The 23,198-nt window shown below is 52.0% G+C and overlaps 2 protein-coding genes across 43 annotated transcripts in view; one reads left to right on the top strand and one right to left on the bottom strand.

Moving 5' to 3' along the window:
• PIPOX (pipecolic acid and sarcosine oxidase) overlaps positions 1-3,429 on the top strand; it is a 46,643-nt gene extending 43,214 nt beyond the window's left edge. For 2 of the 4 annotated variants that reach the window (XM_070227746.1, XM_001504192.5), the window contains 2 exons: positions 549-624; positions 909-1,587. In XM_070227746.1, the coding sequence (XP_070083847.1) occupies positions 549-624; positions 909-1,039 (207 nt within the window). In that variant the 3' untranslated portion in view covers positions 1,040-1,587. Of the gene's footprint in view, positions 1-548; positions 625-908; positions 1,588-2,374; positions 2,521-3,142 lie in introns of those variants that run through there. The other 2 variants (XR_001377339.3, XM_070227745.1) reach the window with 2 other exon arrangements.
• An 11,422-nt stretch (positions 3,430-14,851) lies between these two features.
• Positions 14,852-23,198, bottom strand: part of MYO18A (myosin XVIIIA) — a 95,679-nt gene continuing 87,332 nt past the window's right edge. For 20 of the 39 annotated variants that reach the window (XM_070227754.1, XM_070227759.1, XM_023653139.2 and 17 more), the window contains 2 exons: positions 20,810-22,092; positions 14,852-16,233 (listed from right to left, as the gene is read on the bottom strand). In XM_070227754.1, the coding sequence (XP_070083855.1) occupies positions 20,814-22,092 (1,279 nt within the window). In that variant the 3' untranslated portion in view covers positions 14,852-16,233; positions 20,810-20,813. The remainder of the gene's footprint in view (positions 16,234-20,809; positions 22,093-23,198) is intronic. The other 19 variants (XM_070227774.1, XM_070227781.1, XM_070227779.1 and 16 more) reach the window with 1 other exon arrangement.

Below are 23,198 nucleotides of genomic sequence, written 5' to 3' on the forward strand. Positions count from 1 at the left end.
CACAGCCCTGGAGGACAGGGCAGGGGACAGACAGGCCTCGCGCTGCTCAAGCCTGACTCTATTTGACCCCTGACGTAGGATGTGACTTGAAATAAATGAGCTCATTTCTGTGGGTCGGTTCACCTCTACCAGAGAGGGCCTACTGGAGGTTATTCATATTCCTTCTCATTAGGAAACCAGGCTTATGCCTGGCAGTCCTTCACTATGTTTCCCAGAAGAGCTCTAAAAGATTTTTTGGCAAGATGTTCTAGTTGAGCAGGCCTTAGGGACAAAGAGAAGAGACAGATGTCACCAGGGCCTGAGGCAACTTGGCTAAAGTTAGTTTACACGCATTAACTGAGTACCTACTGTGTTCATAGCTCTGTAGGAGAAGGGAGGCAGATGGACAAATAAGAAAGACTGGCATACCCAGAGCGGGCACGGGCTTGCAGAAAGCATTCCTGTGCCTCATTCCCATTCTTTCTGGAAAGAAATCCAGCCTTCTGAGCCTGCAGCTCTTCCTCCTCCCTCTATCCTCGGAGGACACAGGTGTGATTGTTTCTTTCTAGAACACCCCTGATGAGCACTTCATTCTTGATCGACATCCAAAGCATGACAACATTGTCATCGGTGCTGGATTCTCTGGTGAGCCTGAGAAGGGGCAGATGGGGTGCTTACCTTAGTGCCGGGCAAGATGGTGTTTTCCACATCCTTGGCTGGCTAGATAGGATGAAAGCCTAGACCTTGAGTGTATAAGGGGGCTGAGCAGGGCAATCAGAGAAGAAAGGGTCCTCACGGTGGAAGGCAACTTCTGGCTTTGGGATGCGACCAAGGGGAGAGAAAGCTTTAGCTGAGGACTGTCTAGTGGACTTCCAGAGAGCCTACCCCTGTCTCTGAGGATGCTTGACAACCCTGTCTCCTTTCCCTAGGGCATGGATTCAAGCTGGCCCCTGTCGTGGGGAAGATCCTGTATGAATTAAGCATGAAATTAACGCCATCCTATGACTTGACACCTTTTCGAATTAGCCGCTTCCCAGGCCTGGGCAAAGCCCACCTTTGACCCCTGGCCGGCAGCCTCCCTTCTGTGCACAGGAGCTGGGAGTAAAGCCACCTGCTGGGAAAGGCCTCTCAGATGAAGGAAGTGGCTGGGAGATGTCATCCTTTTCTCCTGCCTCTCTTGAGTCCCTTGTAAACACCAGATGACTGTATCTACCTTCTTCCCCTGGCCAGCTCCCCAACCCCACTATGTTTTTTCTTCTGGAAGGTCAATCAGATATTCTCTAATCACAGAGTGATAAGGACCTTTGAGACAGATGTCTCAATAAGGAGAGGGCACAGGGACTAGCTCAGGAGACCACAGCAGTTGTTAAAAATCTCTTTGCTAGGACATTTGATAAACTTGGGATGAGTTTGACTCAAGCTGCCCAGGGGAGGATAAACAAGATGATTTGTGGATCACTACCACCCTTAAAGTTCCTTTTCCTGAAACTAGAGCCACCCTTCACCACAAACTCCCACAAAATCTGGCTCATCTTGGGGGCACAATAAATGGTTGTTGAAAAAAAATGTGTTGAACAAACAGATAAATAAAGAAATAATTGCATTGCATTAAAGTCCATGGTGGGCTTTATTTTCCATGTGACCTTATTTCTCACAGACTTTAATTGTCTCAACCAGCACCACAGAATCCATTACCCCAGGAGTCCTTGGGATCTTTATCCCCTCAGTGCACTGCACCCTCTTCCTCTGGATTCTTTGTCTGCTTCTCATCCTCTCTCTGGCTCTGAAAAGATGCTCGGCTCCCCAGTCTCTCATTAAGGTGTATTGTCAGGTCCTTATGAAGATGGAGCTGTTATACCAGAAAGAAAGAGAGAGACACACTCGCTTAGAAACCCTGTTCAATGTTTGAATGTTAAATGTGCCATTTTATTATCATTAGGATTGCTCCCACTTAATGAAATGGCATTAGTGCCGAGTCGGCTGGCCTCCTCGCACTAATTGCTTTGGAAGGGAACAGGCTCATAACTACCCCAGGGTGGGCGGAGGGGTGAGGGTGTAAACAGGGACGCAGGCGAGGCTGAATGTGCTCACACGGAACCCGGGCAGGAAGATCTCCAGACCAGGCCAGTTTGACCCGAGGAACCTGAGTTAAAGGGCTCTGGGGAGAGAAAAACTGGGAGTGGGTGAGGTGGAAATGTTAGGAGGAGTCACTGAGGGGAGAAGAGTGGGAAACGGGAGTAAGAGTAAAAACGTTCCCAAAGGAAATACAACACAGAGGAAATTACTCTTCAACTGCCTTACAGGCCTAGGCACGTGGATTAGACCGATTTCTCCAGGGAATTATAAAAGCCCCATCCCACACTTTACACCAAATCTGCTTTTTATGCGCTCTCAGATGGTTTCCTGAACCTCAGCCTCTATAAAGTGGGAATCACGTCTGTAAAATGGGAATAACGCAACACGGATGAACTTTGAAGACACGATGCTGAGTGAAATAAGCCAGACACAGAAGGACACATTGTACGGTTCCACTTACAAGAGGTACTTCAAGCAGTCAAATTCATAGAGACAGGAAGTAGAATGGTTGTCTCCAGGGGCTGGGGGGCGGGGGGGATGAGGAGTTAGTGTTTAATGGACACAGAGATTCAGTTTGAGAAGATGTAAAATGTTCTGGAGATGGACGGTGGCTAAGGTTCACAACATCATGTCTTACACAACACGAACACAAACGTGGTTTAAGCGAATGTACTTAATGCCATTGAACTGCACACTTAAAAATGGCCAAAGTTGGGCCGGTCCCGCGGCCGAGTGCTTAAGTTCGCGCTCTCTGCTTCGATGGCCCCGTGTTTTGCCGGTTTGGATCCTGGGCGCGGACATGGCACCGCTCGTCAAGCCATGCTGAGGCGGCGTCCCACATGCCACAACCAGAAGGACCTACAACTAAAAATACACAACTATGTACCAGGGGGCTTTGGGGAGAAAAAGGAAAAATAAGATCTTTAAAAAAATATGGCCAAAGTGGCACATTTTATGTTATGTACATTCTACCACAATAAAAAAGTGGAATACCACCAACCAATGCTACAGGAATGTGTGAGGATCAGATAAGATCATTCACCCATTTGTTCAACAGACAAATCTTTATTGAACTCTGTATGTGCAGGCACTGTGGATGCATCCATGGACAAAGCAGATGAAAATCTCGGCTCAGGGGCTGGCCCCGTGGCCGAGTGGTCAAGTTTGCACGCTCCACTGCAGGCGGCCCAGTGTTTCGTTGGTTCGAATCCTGTCGGCAGACATAGCACTGCTCATCAAACCACGCTGAGGCAGTGTCCCACATGCCACAACTAGAAGGACCCACAACGAAGAATATATAACTATGTACTGGGGGGCTTTGGGGAGAAAAAGGAAAAAAAATAAAAATCTTTAAAAAAAAAAAAGAAAAGAAAATCTCAGCTCTTGTGGTGTTTGCAGTCCAGTGAGGAGAAGACGCATAAACAATATGTAGAAGTAAACTGTATTATACGTTAGAAGGTGGCAAGTGCATTGGGGACAAAACAGAGCAGGGTGAGGAAGGTAGAGAATGATGGGGGAGGGGCCTCCTTTTTGACAGAGGTCGTGGGAGCAGGACTCGCTGAGGAGGGGCATTGGGGCAGACTAGGAGGAGAGGGAGTGCGCCAAGCAGATATCTGGATGCAGGTAAGAGAATGTGGTGAATTGCAAAACTAGGTATTGTGTTATCACTGAGCTGGAGAGAAAAAGCAGGTACTGAGAGGCATCAGTGTAAGATCCTGCCAGCCCCGAAGCTGGCGAAGTTGGGGAGAAAGGGTGTTGGGGACCTCTCTGTCTCCTTCCACAGCTGTCCGCAATTCCCTCTGCCTCTGCTTTTCTCAGTGTCACTCTCCTCCCCCAGCCAGCTGCAGCTCCCCTTCCAAAATATCCAGTCTTATTCAGCTTGCTGGTGACAGCTAAGGAGGAGACCAATGTCTAGAGAAGGCCGAGAAAGGACAAGTGGTGGATGCTGACTGAGCCCTGCCTGAGCTGGATGAGGCCCCTTACAAATGAGTCTGTGTGTCCTAGAAACAGGGTGCAAGGAAGGACAGGGGCAGGGGCATGTGGAGGAGGATGAGTGTGTGTGGGAGGGATGAGGTCAGGGAAGAGTGGAGAAAAACAGGAATGGAGAAGAGGAAACCGGCAATCTGCATGCCAAGAAGGCAGACAATGACCTCCAGGGATGCTGCAGTGCCCCAAAGCCAAAGGAAAAAGTCCGGATGCCCAAACGGGAGGAACTGAGCATTTCTTATTAGGGGTGGGGTGCGGGCATAGAGGGGAAGAGGAGACGTAGGGAATACAGAGTCTACGGGCATAGAGGAGAGGACAGCCATTGTCAAAGGGGTCGGAGGACAACTTGAGGGTGTTAGTAACATTGATGGATTTGCCAAAACAGACCTGCTGGCATTATCTCCCTGCTTCCCTTCTGCTTGAGCGTGGCCAGGCATCGCCTTTCAGGCAGACCCTACATATCTTCAAGATGGGAGAAAATCAAAATAAATGTGGCAGGCAATAAGAGACCTCTGGAAGGGCAGCTGGGGTCTGCACAGGCTGCAGGGGAGAGATAAGGGCAGCGAAGAGAAAGAGGCCGGCATGGTTGCCAACAAGACTAAGGAAGACAGAGGCAGGCTAAAAATAGATTGGGGGGGAGGGAGGCGAGCTAGTCTAGAAAAGAAGGGAAAGCGGAGGCAATCGATGCCATTGCGACTCTGACCCAGTTCTTCATCTCTCGGCTTCACCAAATTGAAAATTTAGGGGGTGATGAGAAAAAGGGTGCACAGAGAGAAGAGTCAGGGGAAAGGAAAGCAATTTGAGTCCTAAGACCTAGGCAACTGTGGGGTGCAAATCAGTAATCATGATGTGGAGAAGAGGAGGTACAGAGGGCAGTCAACACAAGCTAAACCCTCAGCAGAGTTTGGTCTCCTAGAACACATTTTTTTTTTTTTTTTGGAGGAAGATTAGCCCTGAGCTAGCATCTGCTGCCAATCTTCCTCTTTTTTTTTTGCTGAGGAAGACTGGCCCTGAGCTAACATCCGTGCCCATCTTTCTCTACTTTATACGTGGGACGCCTGCCACATCATGGCTTGCCAAGTGGTGCCATGTCCACACCTGGGATCTGAACTGTTGAACCCCGGGCCGCTGGAGTGGAACGTGTGCACCCAACCACTGCGCCACTGGGCCGGCCCCTCCTAGAACACATTTAAGAGAGGAGTGTGAATCTAACTTGGAAGGAGGTTCAGTTGTCTAGAAAGGTAAAAGGAGGCAACAAGGACAGGTTAGTCTGGAGACAGCAGGCTGGAGAGTGACTTGACCCCTACATTTTACTTCTCAGAGTAGCGACTAAAGAGAATTTGGTTGTTGGATGTTCCATTTCAATGGTAGGCTTCCAGTGCAGCAAGAGAGATTTAGGTTAGACCTCAGGAACTCCATCCCACTAAGTAGATTTGTGAGGTATTAAAACATAGATATAAGCACTCTCATGGTATTCTTTCCTTGAAAATTTTTAAAAATGAGAAGCCCATCTATTTGGACCTAGATGGGCTTGCCTGAAGGCCAGGGCCTCCCCACAAAACCTCTGGAAGACTCTGGCTAGAGAGGTGAGCTGGGATTTTTATTACCCTGGAGGTAGGGTCTGAAACGGGTATCTGGGCGAGCACCAAAGGCTGTGAATGGACACACTGCCGGGAGGGGGAGGCACAAAGCAGGCTGGATCTGTCAGAGGCTGGGAGAAGCAGCAGGGACAAGGGGCAGGATTCTAACACGCAGGACCCAGTGGCATTTACATAACTTTGAATAATGAATAAGCCGGGCTCTTGAGCTCCTAGTCAGCTTGCTCATCTGCATCTTTATTAAGCTTTATAAATGATTCAGCTCCCTACCCCTTCTCCCCAGCCCCTGCCCAGCCTGCCCCAAGCATCAAGGTAGTTGATTGCTCATTATTTTAGACAAGATTTGTTTCACCAACATTCAGTGAGGCGTGGAGTGGGGGACACAGGAGGGAGGAACAAATCCAAAAGGCAGGCGGAGTGGAGGGGCCAGGGAGCGAACAGAAACAGAAGCCATGGGCAGGCAGGGGCGAACAGCTGTGAACTAGGAATGCAGGTATAATTCTCTTAAACGCTCCTGGGGCCAACGTCTCCAAGAGAAGAAGGTTTTGTAGATTCCCCGAAATGTGCTGGGTTCAAGTCCCACTCAGTCTCAGGTTTCCTTTACACCTGCTGCCAGGCCCCTGGCAGGCCCCTCGCACGGCTCGGCGTGGCGCTGAGCCACTTGAGCAGCCAAGTGAGTACAGCCCCCAGGGAAGTTCTCACTTTTTCCTGAGGCAGGAATTTTACTATTTTCACGAAAAAAAATCTGCCACGCTTGCAAGGCAAGCACAGGCACCTCGTGTATTAGGGGAGAAAGAGATAGGAACAAGCACACGTGGTACGTGAATTTGTAGGGAAAAAGAATGCTGTGTCTACAGAGACATGGAGCCCACCTTAAAAAGGAGCCTGGAGAAGGTGGGCAGCCCTCCACCCATCCAGGTAGGCACGTTGGTGCCAACTGCTGTGGGAGCTGCCTGGTCCACTGGCTAGAGGCACACAGAGGTATTTAGCCGCCGGCTGAGGAGGAGTTGGCAGGAAACTGACAGAGGGAAACGGAGAGCATTTCTCAACCCTGGCTGCACATTAAAACCACCCAGGGAGCTTTAAAAAATATGATCCTTGGGCCCCACCCAAGGCCGGTTAAAAGGGAATCCCTGAGAGAGAAGGCCCTGAGCACGGTATTTCTTAGAAAGCGCCTCAATGTTGTCTGGATCCTGATTTGAACAAACTAACTTTACATAAATATAATTTATTATATCTTATATTTATATATTAATTTAATTAGAAATTACTTTCTATTCTATGTATTATTATATTCATATAATTTATTGTTAATATATCAACTAAAATCAGGGAAATTTAAACATTGACTGGCTAGTTGGTGTTAAGGAGTTATTGATAATTTTTTTAGGTGTGCTAAGAGTATTGTGATTACATTTTTTTAGAGTCTTCTTCTGTTTTGAGGGACAGACACTAAAGTATTTCTTAACAAGGTGATGTCATATCTGGGGTCTGCTTCGGAATAATCCAGTGAAGGGAATGGGGAAGTAGGCAGAGGTGTAGATGAAGCAAGATTTGCTGTCTTGACAATTGCTGAAGCTGCTTGATAGATAAAGAAGTTCATTATACTGTTCTTTTAACTTTTTGTATACAAAACAAAACAAAAACAGCTCCTTGAGTGTTTCAAACACGCAGCAGGGTGAGAGCCACAGAGCCAGGCACTCAGCAGGACAGGGGACACCCTGGCATCTCTGTGAGCACAGCCTGCTTCATGGAGAACAGGTTTGTGCGACCCTACACGATGGGTGAGGGCTCTGTCCTCCCACCCCCTGGGCCTCAGGTAGAGCCACAGGGGCCACTGGCGGGAAACTGTATATGGCAGTTAGAGATGCAACTGGGGAGTCCAAAGGCTCTGCAGGCTTCTTCTGTGGCTAGTATAGCCGCTGAGGCCTCAGAGCCCCCACCCTCTGTGCCCCAGACCAGGCGGGGGGACCAAGGGGAGCTGCCTGGGAGGCACCCAGAGCGAAGAGTCAGCGTCCTCTTCTCTCAGTTCCTGCCCTCTCCTGACTGACTCCACGGGAGCTGGACCCCCATCTCAGCCGGCACCGCCCGACTGCCATCACCACTGCTTCCCTGCGCTGCCACTGCCGGACGGGACCGTCTGCCTCTGCCAGGGAACATTAGCCCAGCTGACTTCATCAAGGAGGGGAGGGAAGCTGAACACCAGTCCGCAGAAGTACGGGCACCCAGGCACCCACTCCCAGCTGCTGCGGGCAGAGCTGTCTGAGCGGAGGAGAGATTCGCTGGTAGCTTGATCCCATTTGCATACCACTCCTTTAATGAACAAATGCAAATGAATCCCAAATTCTCAGTTTTCTACTACCTCCGATGGGTGAGATCTCCTCACACTTGTCCCTGACATGGACCAACCCTTCCCACGTTCTCCACACGCTCTTGAGAAATTGCTTCCCGCCCTGCCGAGGTGAACGGTTCCCTACCGCGCCACCCCGCGCCCCCTCCGCAACGCAGAACTCAGCCCCGCCCCTCTGCCCAGGCCCCCGCCCCCACCCCAACCCCTCGGCACCACCAGCTCGGGCATCATGCTCGGTTTGGGGCTCTATCTGTCTTCTCCGCTCCATTACCTTCCCCTGATGGCCTCTAGGGGCTGGGGAGAGGAGAGAGTTGGAGGGGGTCTATTTAAGAGATTTTTGGAATCTGTGCCTGCTCATCACCCGCTGCCATGAGTTATTTCAGCGCCGATGTTTGTCTCGAGCTGATTATTCCAGCCCGAGAACAGGTGGAGCAGCCTGCGGTGGCTTATTCGTCAGCCAAGGCCATCTGTTCCCAACAAGCTGAGATTTGTAGCTGATTTCTACTGGGGAGCAAGGAGTGGGGGCAGGGAGGGAGATGAAGATCACCCCACGCCCCAGGGGACTTCTCCCAGACCTTCTGCAAGGCCTGAACCGCCAGGCGCCCGCTTCTAATACCAATCCCTTCTCATTGTCGCCGAGAACTCCCTGGCCACTTGACTCTCTGAAACAGCGAAAATACTTTGTCCTTAAGGGGCTAAACCTTCTTAGAGGGAGTCAGGTGTGAGAAGCACAAATCCATCAGCCAGGCACAAAGTCTGGCCACTGAGCCATGTCCACCCTGACAGATCTTGAAAAGAAAAAAGTATAGTGTGACAAAAATATCCCAAATGACCTTCTTGACTCTTGGCTTCGGCTTCTCCTCACCCCGCTGCATCACCAGTCTCTTCTACAACACCAGTCTCTCCTCACCTGAACCTGTCACCTGCAGGGCTCCAGGCTGCAGGGGAGAGGCTCTTCTCTCCCTCCTCCCCGCTCAATAGCCTGTTCACGTTCCACCCTCCAATCTGTTCCCCTTCAGCTTCCACTCTCAGCCATGCCAAGAGATGCCTGCGGCTTTAAGAACGGCTTTCCCTGAGCAAGGGATCGAAGCAGTTTCTAGGCAGCTTGGCCACATGGTTTACCCTCCACGGCTACTATTTCTAAATATGAAATGCTGGGAAAGAAGCTGCTCTTATAGTCACACTAATATGACAATTGGGGGACTTCTTTGATGTTTGGCACAGACACACATCTGTACTGACTTAAAAAAAAAAGTAGGAAAACTTTATATTATAAGCACAGATACTTCATCGGTAACGCCACATCCCTAAATAAAACTATTTCTAATTTTCAGGGTCCCTTCTCATATTAACTCATCTGTATTTTCACGTGTACGTTTGTCATGTGCACATGTTCCCATTCACAGAGCTGTCAGGCTGCCTCACTTTCTAGTTGGTTCTCTAGGCTTATTTTGCCAGTTCATGGGAGCAGAAGATTCTTTTCTGTTATTAAATCTAGCCCAGCGGCTCAGTATGTGGTCCCCTGGAAAGAACAGCCCCCACAGATGAGCTCTAGGACCCTCAGAGGCAGGCCATGCGACCTGTGCTTTTAGTGCAGACTTTCTGGGGTAGTGCTGCGCACGAGGGTCACTCTCCTTTGCTCTCCAGAGGACGATATTCCCATGGGGGCCAGAAGCAGCCCTCAAGCAAGGGTGCCAACCTGAATCCGATGCCAGTCGCAGCATTCATTATGAGCCATGAGGCCTGTTTCAACACATACCATTTTATATTTGCCTGGTTATCAGGCGTTGACCTGTCTTTCAAAGACCTAACATTTCTGAAGCTATTGGCTTCATCTTCCCTGAACCAGGATGGGTTTTTTTTTAACTCCTTTTTTTTTATTCTCCACTTTCAAATTCCCTAGCGTCGTCTTCCCCAAATCCATTTGCTTCTTTTCCTAATCTAGTCAGATCACAGATGTGGCACAAAACATATAAAAATTTATTAAAATGTGGAAACTCTTTGACTCTTAAGCCACCTCAAATATAATTTGCCTAGATGGTGTCAAAACTTAATATCCTTTTTGAGGTTTTTTTTCTTGGTAAAACTGTCATAGCTGACTTTTGATATCTAAAGCAAATTCTATCTGAGCATTTAAGTATTCCACTGGGAGATTTATGTCACTGACTTCACTTGCAAAGCACACATCCTTTTTGGAATCTCCCTTATGTATATGACCCGTCACTGGGGTTTATACTATGGAAAACTCAATTTCTTTGTAAAATTCCTTCTAAACGAATTTGTTTAGAAGAAACAAATCTAAAATTCCTTATAAACAAATCAAATGCTTGTTAACTCCAAAATGGCTACTGCTCTGGAAATCACTCCTCTCAGATCAAATCTCAGAGAATGGTCTGGATTTTTTCTGTTGTACGGTAATGAAATTAGATTGAGGCGAATATAGCTTAAAATATGCATTCCGGGCCATATGGAACTGTTATTCATATTGTTGGCACAGAGCGCGTGAAGCACAAATGTGATAATATACGGGGGATGCTCTGAAAATTGTAAGGAGCAACACACATGTGAGGTTGACATTTACCCATCAAATTGCCAAGAATTGTTTCCTTCCTAAGGCCAGGCCTTGCTGAATACCAGGTACACAGCCATTTGAGATGAGGATCATGAGAGGGATTCTTGGCTTTCTCGCCTCTCCAACTTCTGCCTCTGACAAGGCCAGAATAGCTTGGGGACGTCTGGTCAGTTGCTGGAACCAAGCTGAGGACCCTGCTAGGACAGACATCAGCTCTCTGTGCCTCAGTTTCCTCAGGGGGACGACATTTCAAAGAGTTGTGATAATGGTTAAATGAGATTATGTGGATAAAGTTCACAAGCACTGGAGACACAGTAAGTGTCAACAAATGGCAACTATTATTGGTTTCATCCTCCTCATCCCATGGGTCACTAGTGACAGGCCAGGAAGGGCCCCCTCAGCCCCAGTCGCTACTCAGCCTCAGCTCCTGCCGAGGACTTCCAAGAGCCCTTAAAAGGGCCGGAAACAGTAAAGCAGAGACCGGCGCTCAGCCTCTGGACTCCTCAAAGGGTAACGCCGGCGGGTCTGCTGCTTAAGAACCTCTTAAGGGGCGGGGCTTTCGGGAAGAACCTCCAGGCGGGGGCGGAGCCAAAGGCCCGGCGCTCCAGAGGCTGAGGTCATGCAAATGAGATATGAATATTCTAATATACTCCATTCTCCCAGTGAACCCGAGGGCGCTTGCCTGAACTGGCAGAGCGGGCGAGGGAAAAGGGGAGGACGTGAAGAGGACTTAGAGGCGCAGCCCGGCTGCTGGACCGAACCGACCCCAGAGAGACCTCGCGCTGGGAGAAGACGGCCCTCCCCCAGCACCGGGATCCAGCCGCCCGCTAGCGCCGCCCGTGGGTCCTTCTGGCTCCCCACCGAGGGAGATGAAGCCGGGGCGGGGCGGGGTGGGGTGGGGTGGGGGGAAGGTTCTGTTGGTAGCAGTGAGGGGCTCCTGCGAACTCAGGAGCCAAAAGGTTCTTGCCAGCAATTGCAACTTGTTTTACAGATGGGGAAACTGAGGCCCAAGATGGTAAGCCCCTTCTCCAAGGTCTCAGGGCCTGCGGCAGAAGCGCTCAGTTTAGCAGGTTTTGTTCGTCTCTTTTTGTTTTCACTGGGCACGTGGACAACACTCCGTAGGTGAAAAAGCTGCAGCCCCATACGCGCAGAACTTGGTACATTACCGAGCATGGGACTGCCCACCAGGCCAGAGGATTTAGAAAAGAGTACTTTCTGGGAAAAGATGAAAGGCGTTGGGGTGGCAGCCAGTAGCAGGCAAGACGAATTATCATAGACCGGCCTGGAATGTGTTGCTATGTAAAAGGTGATGAAGTGTTCCACCTTCCCCGAGAACCAGCTCAGAGGAAATGAAAGGGGAACAGAGAGGATCCGGGCTAGATTTAAGGCAGCATTTTCTCCCAGGGATGATAATGGGGCCCTTCATTCAGTGACCAAGGAAGGCTGTGGACTCGCCCCCCTCCCTCCCACTGCTGAGGCCTTTGGGAATCAATCTCCCTGCGGTCACACAAGGGCCAGCCTGGAGGACAGGAATGAAGGATTGACTTTGAAAAGTCCCCTCCATTCAGGTAGGAGATCCTTTCCCTGAATGGGCCTCCTGGGCTCTCTGCTGAGGATGAGGACAGCAGACGTGCTGGCTCTGGGGCCCTGGGGGGAGAAGCTGCAGTCATGGCATCGCTTGCAACACGCTCCCTGCCAAATTGATTCAAATTGGCTTGGATATGAACATATGATTAAAGGAGCGGCACAATTCATTTATCAGGAGAGATTAAAGAGCGGCATCTGCGCAGCCTAGCTGGGGGACAATTAAGGAGCAAATCACTAAGTGTCTGTGCCACCAGGCATGGGGGCGGGGCCTGGGGGGAAGGACAACTGGCATAATCTGCCAAGAGGACACAGGACAAAAGGAGGTAGTTCAGGAGTCACTGCATGCCACTGTGGTCTCTGGGCACAGACTTGGTACCTTGGGGAGCCTCAAAGGGCTTTGGTCCCCGCCCAAGCCTCTTATCCAGGAGTCAGAGCCATCCCCAGGGTCTGAGATTAGAGAGGAGGACCTAGTGAGGCGGCTTTGAGCCTGGCACAGGGACAGACTTGCTGCCTGGTTTGCGGGAATCACTTACATGTTAGGGACCAGAGCTACTCCTGTTTACAGGTGAGGGCAGGAGCTCACAGACCTCTGAAGGCACACCCAAAATAGAGATGGGTTTTGATGGCCCTGCAGGCCCCTGGACTCCCCTGGGGAGTTGGTGCTGAGGGAATTGCCTCCGTCTCCCAGCCCGGAGCCCAGCACCGTGCGGAGGGGCTTTGCTGCAGCTTGGAGAAGCGCTGATCATGTGAGGTGCTGTCTGGCTTCCCCAGGCGGCCTGTGGAGTTCCCTACCCCCACCTGTTGTTCTCGGACTCAGGGCCTTTGCTCAAGGTTTGCTTTTTTCCCAGCACACCTGTCTGCAATATCTACCTGTGGAAGTGCTATCCTTTCAAGCCCCAGCTCCAAATACCAGCTCCTTTTAGAAGCCTTCCCAGTCGTCCCCCACCCCCTTGCAGTGAGAGTGTCTCCCTTCATAATATTCCCAAAGTAACTTCTTCATCCTTCTGTATGTCTCATGTAATTATTTCCACCTGGGTCTGCCCTGGCCCTAATCCACGAGCCGCTGGAGCACAAACACTATGATTACTCCTCCCCACTCACCCCCAGCTTGCACATATTGGTAGGTGTGGTACATATGTTGTGTGTCTGACTCCTCCGCTAGAATATCCACTTTATGATGCAGGGGAGCTCATCCATCCCCAGCACTTAGACCAAGCCTAGACCACAGCAGGCAGTTATGAAATATGACTGTTGAGCGAATGGATAAATGAATAATAGAAGTTCTCTGACTTGAACAAAGCCCTCTGCCCCAGGCCAGGTCACTGGAGACTGACGTTGGACTTTCCAGTTAACCAGAAGCCTGCGTCACGTGGGTGAACAGAGTTGGGGTCTTGTCTATGGGTAGCAGGGACTATGTCATTACTAGTTCTGGGAGAAACAGAAAATGCACCAAGCTATTTGAAAGCAGGAGTAAAAGATGAGTGACAGAACTGAACACGAGGAGCCAGCAGTTTAAAAAAAATAAATAACTTCACTTTTACTACCTTCTCTATTCAACCTTGGCGGGCAGTGGAGAGGGGCGGTTTCTTTCATTCAAGATGGGCCCACTTTACACTCTCTCACACTCATTTTGGGGGTGTCTTTTCTCCTTCCTTCCCTTTCTGGGTGGTGACATCACCAGAGCCTTGGCATTAGGGCTGTCTGATACCCTTTCCCGTCTACTTGCCCAAACCAGGGGAGTCTGATTGGCCAGCTGTAAACACTATGCAAGCAGGGATTAGAACTGGTCACATTACAGAAGGTAGAGGAGGAGGAGGGACTCGTTTGTTTCTTGCCCTTCTGCATGAGCTGCTTCTTAGCTGTCCGTGAGGGCACCAAGTGTGGACTGGGTCACGAGGCAGAGACTGAGCAGGGAAGCCTGCACTCCCAGCCTATTCAAGTGGCCCTTTGGCCACTGGGGTTGGGGGCCAGAGAGAGTTCTGCCAAGTTTTGATCAAAAAGTCATCTGTGGAATGACTACAATTAAACTTAAAAAAAAAAAAATCGAGAGGCCAGCCCTGTGGCGTAGTGGTTAACTTCAGTGCGCTCTGCTTTGGTGGCCCAGGTTCCCGGGTTCGGATCCTGGCTGCAGACCTACACCACTTGTCAGCCATGCTGTGGCAGTGGTCCACATATAAAGTGAAGGAAGATGGGCACAGTTGTTAGCTCAGGGCTAATCTTCCTCAAGCAAAAAAAGAGGAAGATTGGCAACAGATGTTAGCCCAGGACTAATCTTCCTCAGGAAAAAAAAAATTAAAAATAAAATAAAAACAGCTTGCATCCATCCCTTAAAAAAAAAGTTAGAGAAGATAGGATCTCTGTAATTGGTGAGATTTAAGAATCAGAGGGACCTCAACATTCCCAAGTGGAGGTCAGGGTGGGAGGTGGCCTGGACGGCTCTGCCAACCTAAATTACAATCCACAGGCTCTTAACATAAAAGGGGGGGGGGCGGTTATGTCTTCTTTGACCAATCCTCATCCCATTTCCTCTGCCTGCCCCAAATGACCTACCAAGGCTCTCTGAGTGGCACTGGTCTGACGTGAGAGCAGGCTGGAGACCAGCGCAATTCCCCTACGTCCCCACTAGAATCCTGACTCTCCTCCCTCGTGACCACCCTGGACTTTACCTGAGCCTGAAGGAAGAGGCAGGAAAATTGGCAGAGCCAGGAGGAAAAGGACATTTATTTCCATACATCAGGTAAACAGGGAAGAGAGAGCACAGCCCAATGAGTACAAACCAATTGCAGGAGAGAGGGGGGGACAGCAGATGGGAGCGGCACCAGGCACTGCCCTTGGGCCCCCAAGTCTGGTGGTGTTGGCAGGATAACCTTTAGGGTGGGAGCTGGGACCGGCAGGCCGCATGTTGTCACATCTGGGATAAGTGTGTGGGAGCAGGGTGATTGGAAGAAAAATGACTCAGGCTCAGAACATAGGGTGAGGACTCATGTCTAATACCCATTAGCACTGACCAAAACTTCCATCTTCAGTTCTTCTGATCACAAGCCCTCAACCCAAGGCCTTCCCTCTCAAGTTGAGCTTAAGGTCCAGGCACCCCGGACAGAGTGGGAGGGAGGCAGTGCTTGGATAAGCCCCGAAGTGGTGTAGGTGGAATGGGTTTACTCTTAAGTAGGTCATTGCACTTAACACACTGATGAGACGAAGAGGGCTGGGGGCTGGAAGTTCCGGATGGTACCCATGCACCTCTGTCTCTGTAGGCTTGTTTAGCCCAAACCCAGAAGCACCTGAGAGCCCCTCCCCACGCAGACCCAGCTCTGCTCATCGGTTTCTCCAGCTGCACAGAGAAAGGACTGCTCTCTGAAGAGTGGAGATGAGATTCCCCTACTCACTCCCCGGGGTCCCAGCTGCCACTGCAGCTCCCTCCCACTCTCAGGGATGCAGCTGTGATGGAGAGGTTGGGTATTTAAATTAAAAAGTAAAAAGACAGCAGGCACTGAGAAGAGAAAGCCCTCGCCCCAAGCCAGGGGGAAGGAATTGCTGTTCCTGCCCCTAACTCCTCCCCATGGACCCAGCAACCCAGAAAGTCCCAGTAGGCAATCTGTCCACCGTCCCTGAGCAGGGGGCTGAGATGGAGGTCAACTTGCTGGCTCCATGCAGTGCCGAGCCACCTGCCACTGCCCACGGTGGCCCAAGGTAGAAGCCAAGAGTGTGGCGTTTTGGAGGCAGAAGGAGCAAAAAGTTCTCTTTTCAGAAGCTCCTCTTCCCCCCACCTCTTCCATGTGGAGACGTCAGCCACCCGCAGCCTGGGAAGCCCCCTGACCGAAGAGGGTTCGGTGTTTCCCATGCAGATCTGCAGTAAGGTGGGGAGACCTGTGCCCCGCCATTTCCTGCGCCATGGCAGCAGTAGGCCGTGGCGTGGGATGGTGTGGACCACTCCCCTGGGCTATGGGTTGGTTTCCATTGGCTTGGCCTCTGTGTCGCTGTCACTCAGATAGTTGTGGGAGTATCGGGGCCTGGCAGTGCTGTCCGGAGGGTCGTGCTCATCGTCTGACCGGTCAGGGGCAGGGGACTTCCAGTAGCTGGTGGGGCTGCAGGGAGAGAGGAATGAGGTCAGAGAGGACTGACACTCCTACCCTTTGGCACCAAAGCCTTCGGGCCTAGGGAGGCCCACAAGCCCTGTCATAGCGTTCCCCCAAAGCCACAAATGGAGAAGTAAAACCTTCCCTGGCTTTCCCAGAAGACACTCAGGTCAGTAAGAGAAAGGAGCACATTGTTTTGACTCTGAAAGCTTTGAAAACTCTGAGGAAAGTGATGCCGTGGAGCAGTGGGTCTGAGACTTGTGTGCGCGTAAGAATCAGCGGCAGATTCCTGAGAACTTGAGAACTTCCCTTGAGAAAAGTTCCCTTGAGAACTTTGGATTTGATAGCTTTTGGGTGGAACCCAGGAATTCTGCATTTTCAACTCCCTTCCCAGAAGGTTCTGATGCAGGTGGTCCATGGACACACTGACTTAGAGACTGTAGGCTTTGGTGATTATACGACTAGAACTTATCTAAGGTACAGTTATTTCTAACAAGATTCCTGCTAAGAAGAAGGGCCTTTCCTCATGGAATACCCCCAGATCTTAACCCCTTCTCCTAATCAGGTTTTCCTAAGGTCTGTGAGAATTTCTGCCCTTGACCATGGCATCCTCGCTTACCACAAGGAATGGAGACTCAGGAAATAGGACTGGCAAGACCTCTGCTTCAGGGTGGCAGAGCTGTCCCTTTCTTGGTACCGTAACCCAACCTGCAGAGTTTTCATCAGTCACCGGCAGTCCCCAGCTACCCCCGCACCAAGATGTGAGGAAGCATTACCCCTGGATGGAGCAGGCTCATGGCATCGAGCAAGGATGGGACCTCATCCAGCTCCAGTCAACTTCTCTTCTCTTTCTTTCCCAAAGCCTTGGAGCCGCCCTCCCCTGCCCCTCCTGCCTCCGCTGCCTCTGCCAGTTCAAGTGCACTATAATTTTGACACTCTTGGAGAAAATGCAGCCCAGGGTGGCTCCACCCTACCAGTGCCCTGCACTCAGTGGGTCCCTGCCCAGCGCATCCAGGGACACAGCCCTACTTCCAGATCCTAGAGAGCTCCCCCTGGGATAAACAGGAATTCTGTGACCCCACTGCCTACAATTCTGATTTCAGAATCTGAGGAGGGCCCTTGTTTCCTAGCTCTTCCAAAGTTCTGAAGTTCTTCTATCCCCAAACCCAAAGAGGAGGAAACAGGACTCTGCAAGAAAGAACCACATCCTTAGCTTTTCCAACTGTGGTGACAACCGGATTTGGTCATTGGGTACTTCCTGTGTGTGCGCGACTGTCCCAGGCACTCCGGATATGCTGTCTCATTCTTCACAACCCCATGACATGTCAGAGGAAGCTGGTTCAAAGAGGTGGAGCATCTTGCCCAAGGCTGCACAGCCAGTATGTAAATTTGAACCCGGAACTCTTAGACCTCAAAGCCTTTTGATGACTCCCCCTTGCCCCTCAGTTGGGTGAACTGAGGAGAAAACAAGCCCAAACCTGAATTCTCCCCGCTGGCCTGGGTGAGAGCCCAGGGGGTGCGTAAAGACAGGGCTTTCTCTCTCTCCCTGGGGAGAAGGAGCCTGATAGAATACATGTTCAATTATGCAAAATGGCTCAGGAATGGGGCAGTCTGGTTAACAGTTATCGTATTTCTCATGAATGAATTACCATTTTTAAAGGAATCAGAATAGCACAAAACACATTTAATACAAACTAGACTGAACATAAATGAGTCTTACTTTGATGGGCCGAAGGCACTTAAGGACTCTGGGGTGTCTCAGGGACAAAATTATAAAGCTCAATGATGACTGTGCAACACAGAAAAAATTGGGGTTATTTTAGCTTTTGGGTTGTTTGAATTCTAAATTAGTGGGAGCCTGGTTTTATCTTCATTTTTTAGACAGACTTTCTGGGCATCCAGTGCTAAGGTCTGCTGTCGGCACAGGAAGGACCGGCTTTGTGGAAAGACAGTGGGGTTATCTTGTGGGCAGAGTGGGCCGGCCAGATGCCAGGGCTGGGACCCACATGCAAATGGGGCATGGCTGGAGAGCCCTGGGGTGCTCCTCTCCTCAGAGTGGGGCCACAGCCCCCACTCCCACATTCCTGTGTCTGCCAGGCAGGCAGCCGGATAACTGACAGCCAGGTTTCAACGCTGTCCGATCCGGATGCTGGGCCCCGTGGCGGAGGCGGCTGGGGAGGGGAACCTCCACGCCTCTCCCCTGCTCTGTGGAGCCACAAGACCCCCTTGCTCCTTCCTTGGGTGCTCTTCGGCCAGTCTCCTTCAGGGTTCTACTACTGCTGCTGCCAGAGAGCCAACAGCAGGCAGCCAGTGCCCTCCCTGGGGCAAGAGTCAAGGCTGGCAATTGGAGCATTTTAACCAAATTGTTTAAAAAGCTTTCCTCCCCACAAGCCAGTGTCTCCTGCTCAACGCTGTCACAAACAATTTGGTACATAAGCTAATTCCCGCTGGGCGAGCCCAGGGTGGCAGCCCCCGCCCCTTGCCTTCGCTATGGAGCTATGGATACGTTCGTGTTCTGAATTCTCACTGGTCCCCACCACCAGATGGGAAGCTAAGCCACCACTCCGCCCCCGCCCCCACTCTTAGCACTTTATCCACCCAAAGCCGGTTCATGCTGAGTCCACCCAGGTCCTCCCTCCCCTGTCCTCCTCTGGCTGGCTCTGTGTTGTTTGGCTAGCTTCTGGCTTGGTGCCCACTCTACCCGCAGTGAATCAATCCTCCTCGGAGGTGGTGGCGTGTAGGGTTTCAGGACTACTCCTGTTTTCCTGTGGACAAGAGGAACTGTGCTGGTGGCTGGGGGAAGAAACAGGCTTTACGTTTTTGTTCTTGCTGGTTGTCGGGTCAAGGGTGACAACGGTCTGAGGGCACTGGGGTCTGAAATCCACCAGCCGCTGGTCAGCGTGGGTTGGTTGGCTGGGCCCATGTCTCCCTCTTCAGCTAGAAGTGCAGTGCTCAGAAGGGCCTGGCCCTCTCTGCTTTCCAAACCTCCCCCCACAGTCTATCAACTGACATCCTGCCCTGGGGGAGCAGGACACTCAGTGGGGCTGCTGAGGGGAAGGCTGAGGTGGTAGACACAATATTATGACTCCCCGCTTTTCTCACTGTGGAGCTGACAACAGCTCCCTAGTTCAATTGAGATGCTTCCTGCTCTGCCCAGAGCACCCGGCAAGCATCTGCCACATGGGGGAAGCGACAGAGCAGCGGTGAGCCCAAGAGCTAGAGCAGCTCAGGCCTGAGGAATCTGAGTTGGCCATGAGCCTGGTCTGGGTTCAAGTTCCTCCTCCCTCATCCCATCCCGTCTAATCCCATCCCATCCCCCATCTCCAAACAGCTGCAGGTAACATTCACTTCCTCTTGCTTCCTTCCTTAAAACGTAACTGGTCCTTTTTGGTACAACCCAGCCAGGCAGTGTACTTGTCCAGCTGCTCCACTGCACAAGAAGCCCACAAGCACGCGAATGGTGTGTGTTAGTTCATGCATCTGGGAAACATGGCCCGTACCCCAGGAGGCTGCACTCTGGGGTCAGACCTCCTGGGAAGCAGCAAGCTTGCCCTGGGAGGGTACCACGCAGAAAACAGCTTCACATAACCAGGGTGATCCAAATGTCACCACCCACCAGGGAAACTGCAACAATGTGATTCCAATGAGTCAGTCTTCTCCTTTCTTCTGAGGGGGTTGTGGGCAGAAGGGTCTAACTGCTAGATCACCCTCCCTGCAGTGAGAAGACTGGGGGAGGCAGGAGAGCCAGGAGGGAGCTGTCACTCAGCAGCTGCTAATTTCTATTCATTAAAACTTTACAAGACAGCAGAGACGAGGTGACGCCCATGTGTGGGCTTCAGGTGGGCGGGCCGGGACGGGAGTCAGGCATCTCCAGGTCTGTTGCAGGGTGCGGTGCTGTGGGGGCTGCAGCCCTGTGAGACTTGCATTCCTAGCCTTGAGATCCATGCCAGGGAGGAAGGTGGCATTGCAGGGCCTGGGGCAGTTGAGCAAAAGGCCCCATAATAACTGATGGCCACTGACACACCAGCTCACACCTTGGGGATCAGCCTATGAGGGCTATGGACAAAAACTCCCACATGGGTGCTACTGGGCACACACAGTGAGCATTTTGCCCACGTGCTCTGCCTTGGGCTGTGGAGGACTGGTTAAGGACAAGTTGCAGAGTCCATTCAGACCTCGGCGCTATCACTTCCCAGCTGTATGACCTTGGCAAGTGACTTAACCTCCCTGAGCCTCAGTGTTCTCTTCTATAAAATGGGACTAATCAGATGTTATGGGGTTAGTGTGTGGATTAAGTAAATAAAGCGTGGCAAATATCCAGAAGGGTCCCTGGCCAGGGTAAGGACTGGGTAAGTGGGAGCTGTGATTGACATCATCATCAAGTTCAGCTGACTGGGCTCAGAGCTCCGAATGACTGACTAGCTTAGCTGGCCCCTGCTCTCCGAGGTAGCCAGGAGGCTCTCTGAGGCCAGGCCTGCCAAGAGGAACACAGGAGGGGCCTAGGTGGTGGCGAGTGGGGCAGGAGCACGTTAGTTCACAATGAGTGGCACACGCCATGCTGCACTCCAAACCAGGAGCCACCTACTACGCTAGTCGCTCTCGGGCCGGTACAGGTACCGCATCATCAGGCTGTCCACCGCCTTCTTGCGCTTCTTCTCCTCCTTCCGTGACTGCTGGCGCGCCTGCCCAGCCTCCTCATTTTCTCCAGCCGGGCCCTTCTTCACGCTCGAGCGGCTGTGGCTTGAGACAGTGGAGCCACTGGATGTTGATGAGGAGGAATCAGACTCTGTCTCCGTTCTCTTTCTTCTCGATTTGGACTTCTTCTTGCTCTTTCGAGAGCGCCCCTTCTTCCTCTGCTTATACTCCGAGGAATCTTCTGAGCTGGAAGTGGAGCTGGAGCTGGACCTGCTCCTTCTCCTGCTCCGGCTCTTCCGGCTGCTGCGGGACCGAGAGACATCGGCAGCAGAGGCTGAGCGGCGGATGCTGGTGGCTCGCTCTGGGAGGTCCAGTCGGGCACTCCGGACACTCTGGGTGCTCTTCCGGTCATCCTCCTCGGAGTCAGGCTCCAGCCTGCTCCGTTGGAACGGGACAGGTTTGTAGCTCAAGACCTCATTGATGGCAGCCTCCAGGTCTGGGTCCAGGTAGGAGTGACGGCTGACGGGGCGGACGCTGGAGCCGAGAGGTTCATCCGTGGCAGAGGCTGAGACACGTGGCTGGGGTGGCACCGACAGACTTCGGGCCAGTGACGGGTGGCTGAACTGCGAGTGGGCCTCACTCAAGGCCACACTGGCTCCATCATGCCATTCATCCAGACAGCTTCGGCCCAGGGACAGGCTGGAATCAGGGCTCTCCCGGCCGGGGCCTGAGGCCCGGCTCAAGGAAGGGCTGAGGGTCTTTGACAGGCTGTCGAGCCGGGAAGTGCTGCGACGGGAACTGGGTGAGCCTGACAGTGAGAAGCTCATGGAGGAGCGGGCCCCGTCCTCCCCAGAGCCGCGCCGTGTGGCCGAGGAGGCCCGGCTGACTGGTGCAGAGACGGCCGAGGCCCGGTCAAAGTCAGAGCCCCAGCGCTTCTCCAGCCCCCGGCTGGCAAGGCTCCCGACCTCAGAGAAAATGGAGCCACACTCCTCAGGCTCCTCAGACTTCCTGCCCTGGCTTGGCTCCTCCCTGGTGCCTGTGCGGGCCTTCCGTGGGGGCCTCTCGGGGGAGGCTGCCCTCTCGCTCAGGGTGGTGAAGAGCGAATCCTCGTCGCCAGTGCCCCCGATGGAGTCCTTCAGCGTGAGCCGCTTCCGATAGCTCAGGGAGCTCAGCACCGAGGCCGGCCTCTCCTCCGTCCCCTTGCCCTCCTTCCCGAGGGTGTTGAGGGCCGTTCTGAGGGAGGAGTGAGGCCGGGGAGGAAAGAACCAGTAATGGATTAGGGGGAGCAAAGAGAGAATGAGAGAGAGAGAAAGAGAGAGAGGCACAAGCGTTAAACCTAGAGAATAAAGACACGGGGAGGGAGGAGAGAGGAGGAGAAATCGACAGCAGCCCTGGAAAGTGGCCGTGAGAGCATCGGAGGAAATGAAGCAAAATAATTTGCGTCAGTGAAAATAGCTTCATGGAGAATGTCATGTAAATTAGACTATTGTTCTATTTCATCACTTTTCCCCCTCTAAAACGTTTAGTTCAATTTATTTCATTGTCAACTACCTGGAGCCTCCTGCCACGCAGTGGTGGACGGCAGTGGGGCGGGGAAGGCGGCATTATCTGCAATAACAAAATGTTGTTGGGCCGAATAAATTAAGCCAATTAGAGGGGCCCTGGCTGGGAGCTGGTGGTGATGGGCTGGACGTGGGCAGGGGCCTCAGGGGAGCTGGAGAAGGAGGGCGATTCCTTTTTCTACCCAGCCCACCTGCTGTCTCTTGGAGGGGTGAGGAAGGGTGGGGATTAGGATGGCTCTGAGTGGGGGTGGAACAGAGTGTGTGGGGTGGTGGTTGAGGAGCAGCAGGGAAGTGGCCACCGGAGGGGAGGGAGCCCAGGACGGCTCTCCCTCCCTGCTGCCACACTGGCCAGTAGGTGAGGGATGGGGACAGTGGAATCTGGATTCCAAGGGTAGCTGTCTGTGTGATCAGAAGACTGTGACTCAGCTGGAAAACAGGGGAGCAAGTTCCTCCAGTGGATGGGCATTAGCAGAAAGCTTGGGGGGGGCAGTGAAAAGACTGGAGAAAGGAGAGAATGGGCAGAGAAAGACAGAATGTAGCTGTGACAGGGAGTCAGGGAAAGTGGTGCCTTTTTTGCTGCTATTCCTGTTAAGACCTCAGAGGTCCAGAGCTGGCCCAGGCTGACCCTGTCTGGTGTTGTGGGATCCAGAGTCCCCCTGTGCCCCAAGCGAGTCTTGATTCCAAGGACGCAAACTATCAGGTAGTTCAATCAACATTTGTTGAATGATAAGTGGGGATGAAGTTAAACCTACACCAAACCAAAGCTTGGAGCCTGAT

The sequence above is a fragment of the Equus caballus genome, chromosome 11, assembly GCF_041296265.1.
Source record: "Equus caballus isolate H_3958 breed thoroughbred chromosome 11, TB-T2T, whole genome shotgun sequence".
NCBI classification, from domain to species: Eukaryota; Metazoa; Chordata; class Mammalia; order Perissodactyla; family Equidae; genus Equus; species Equus caballus.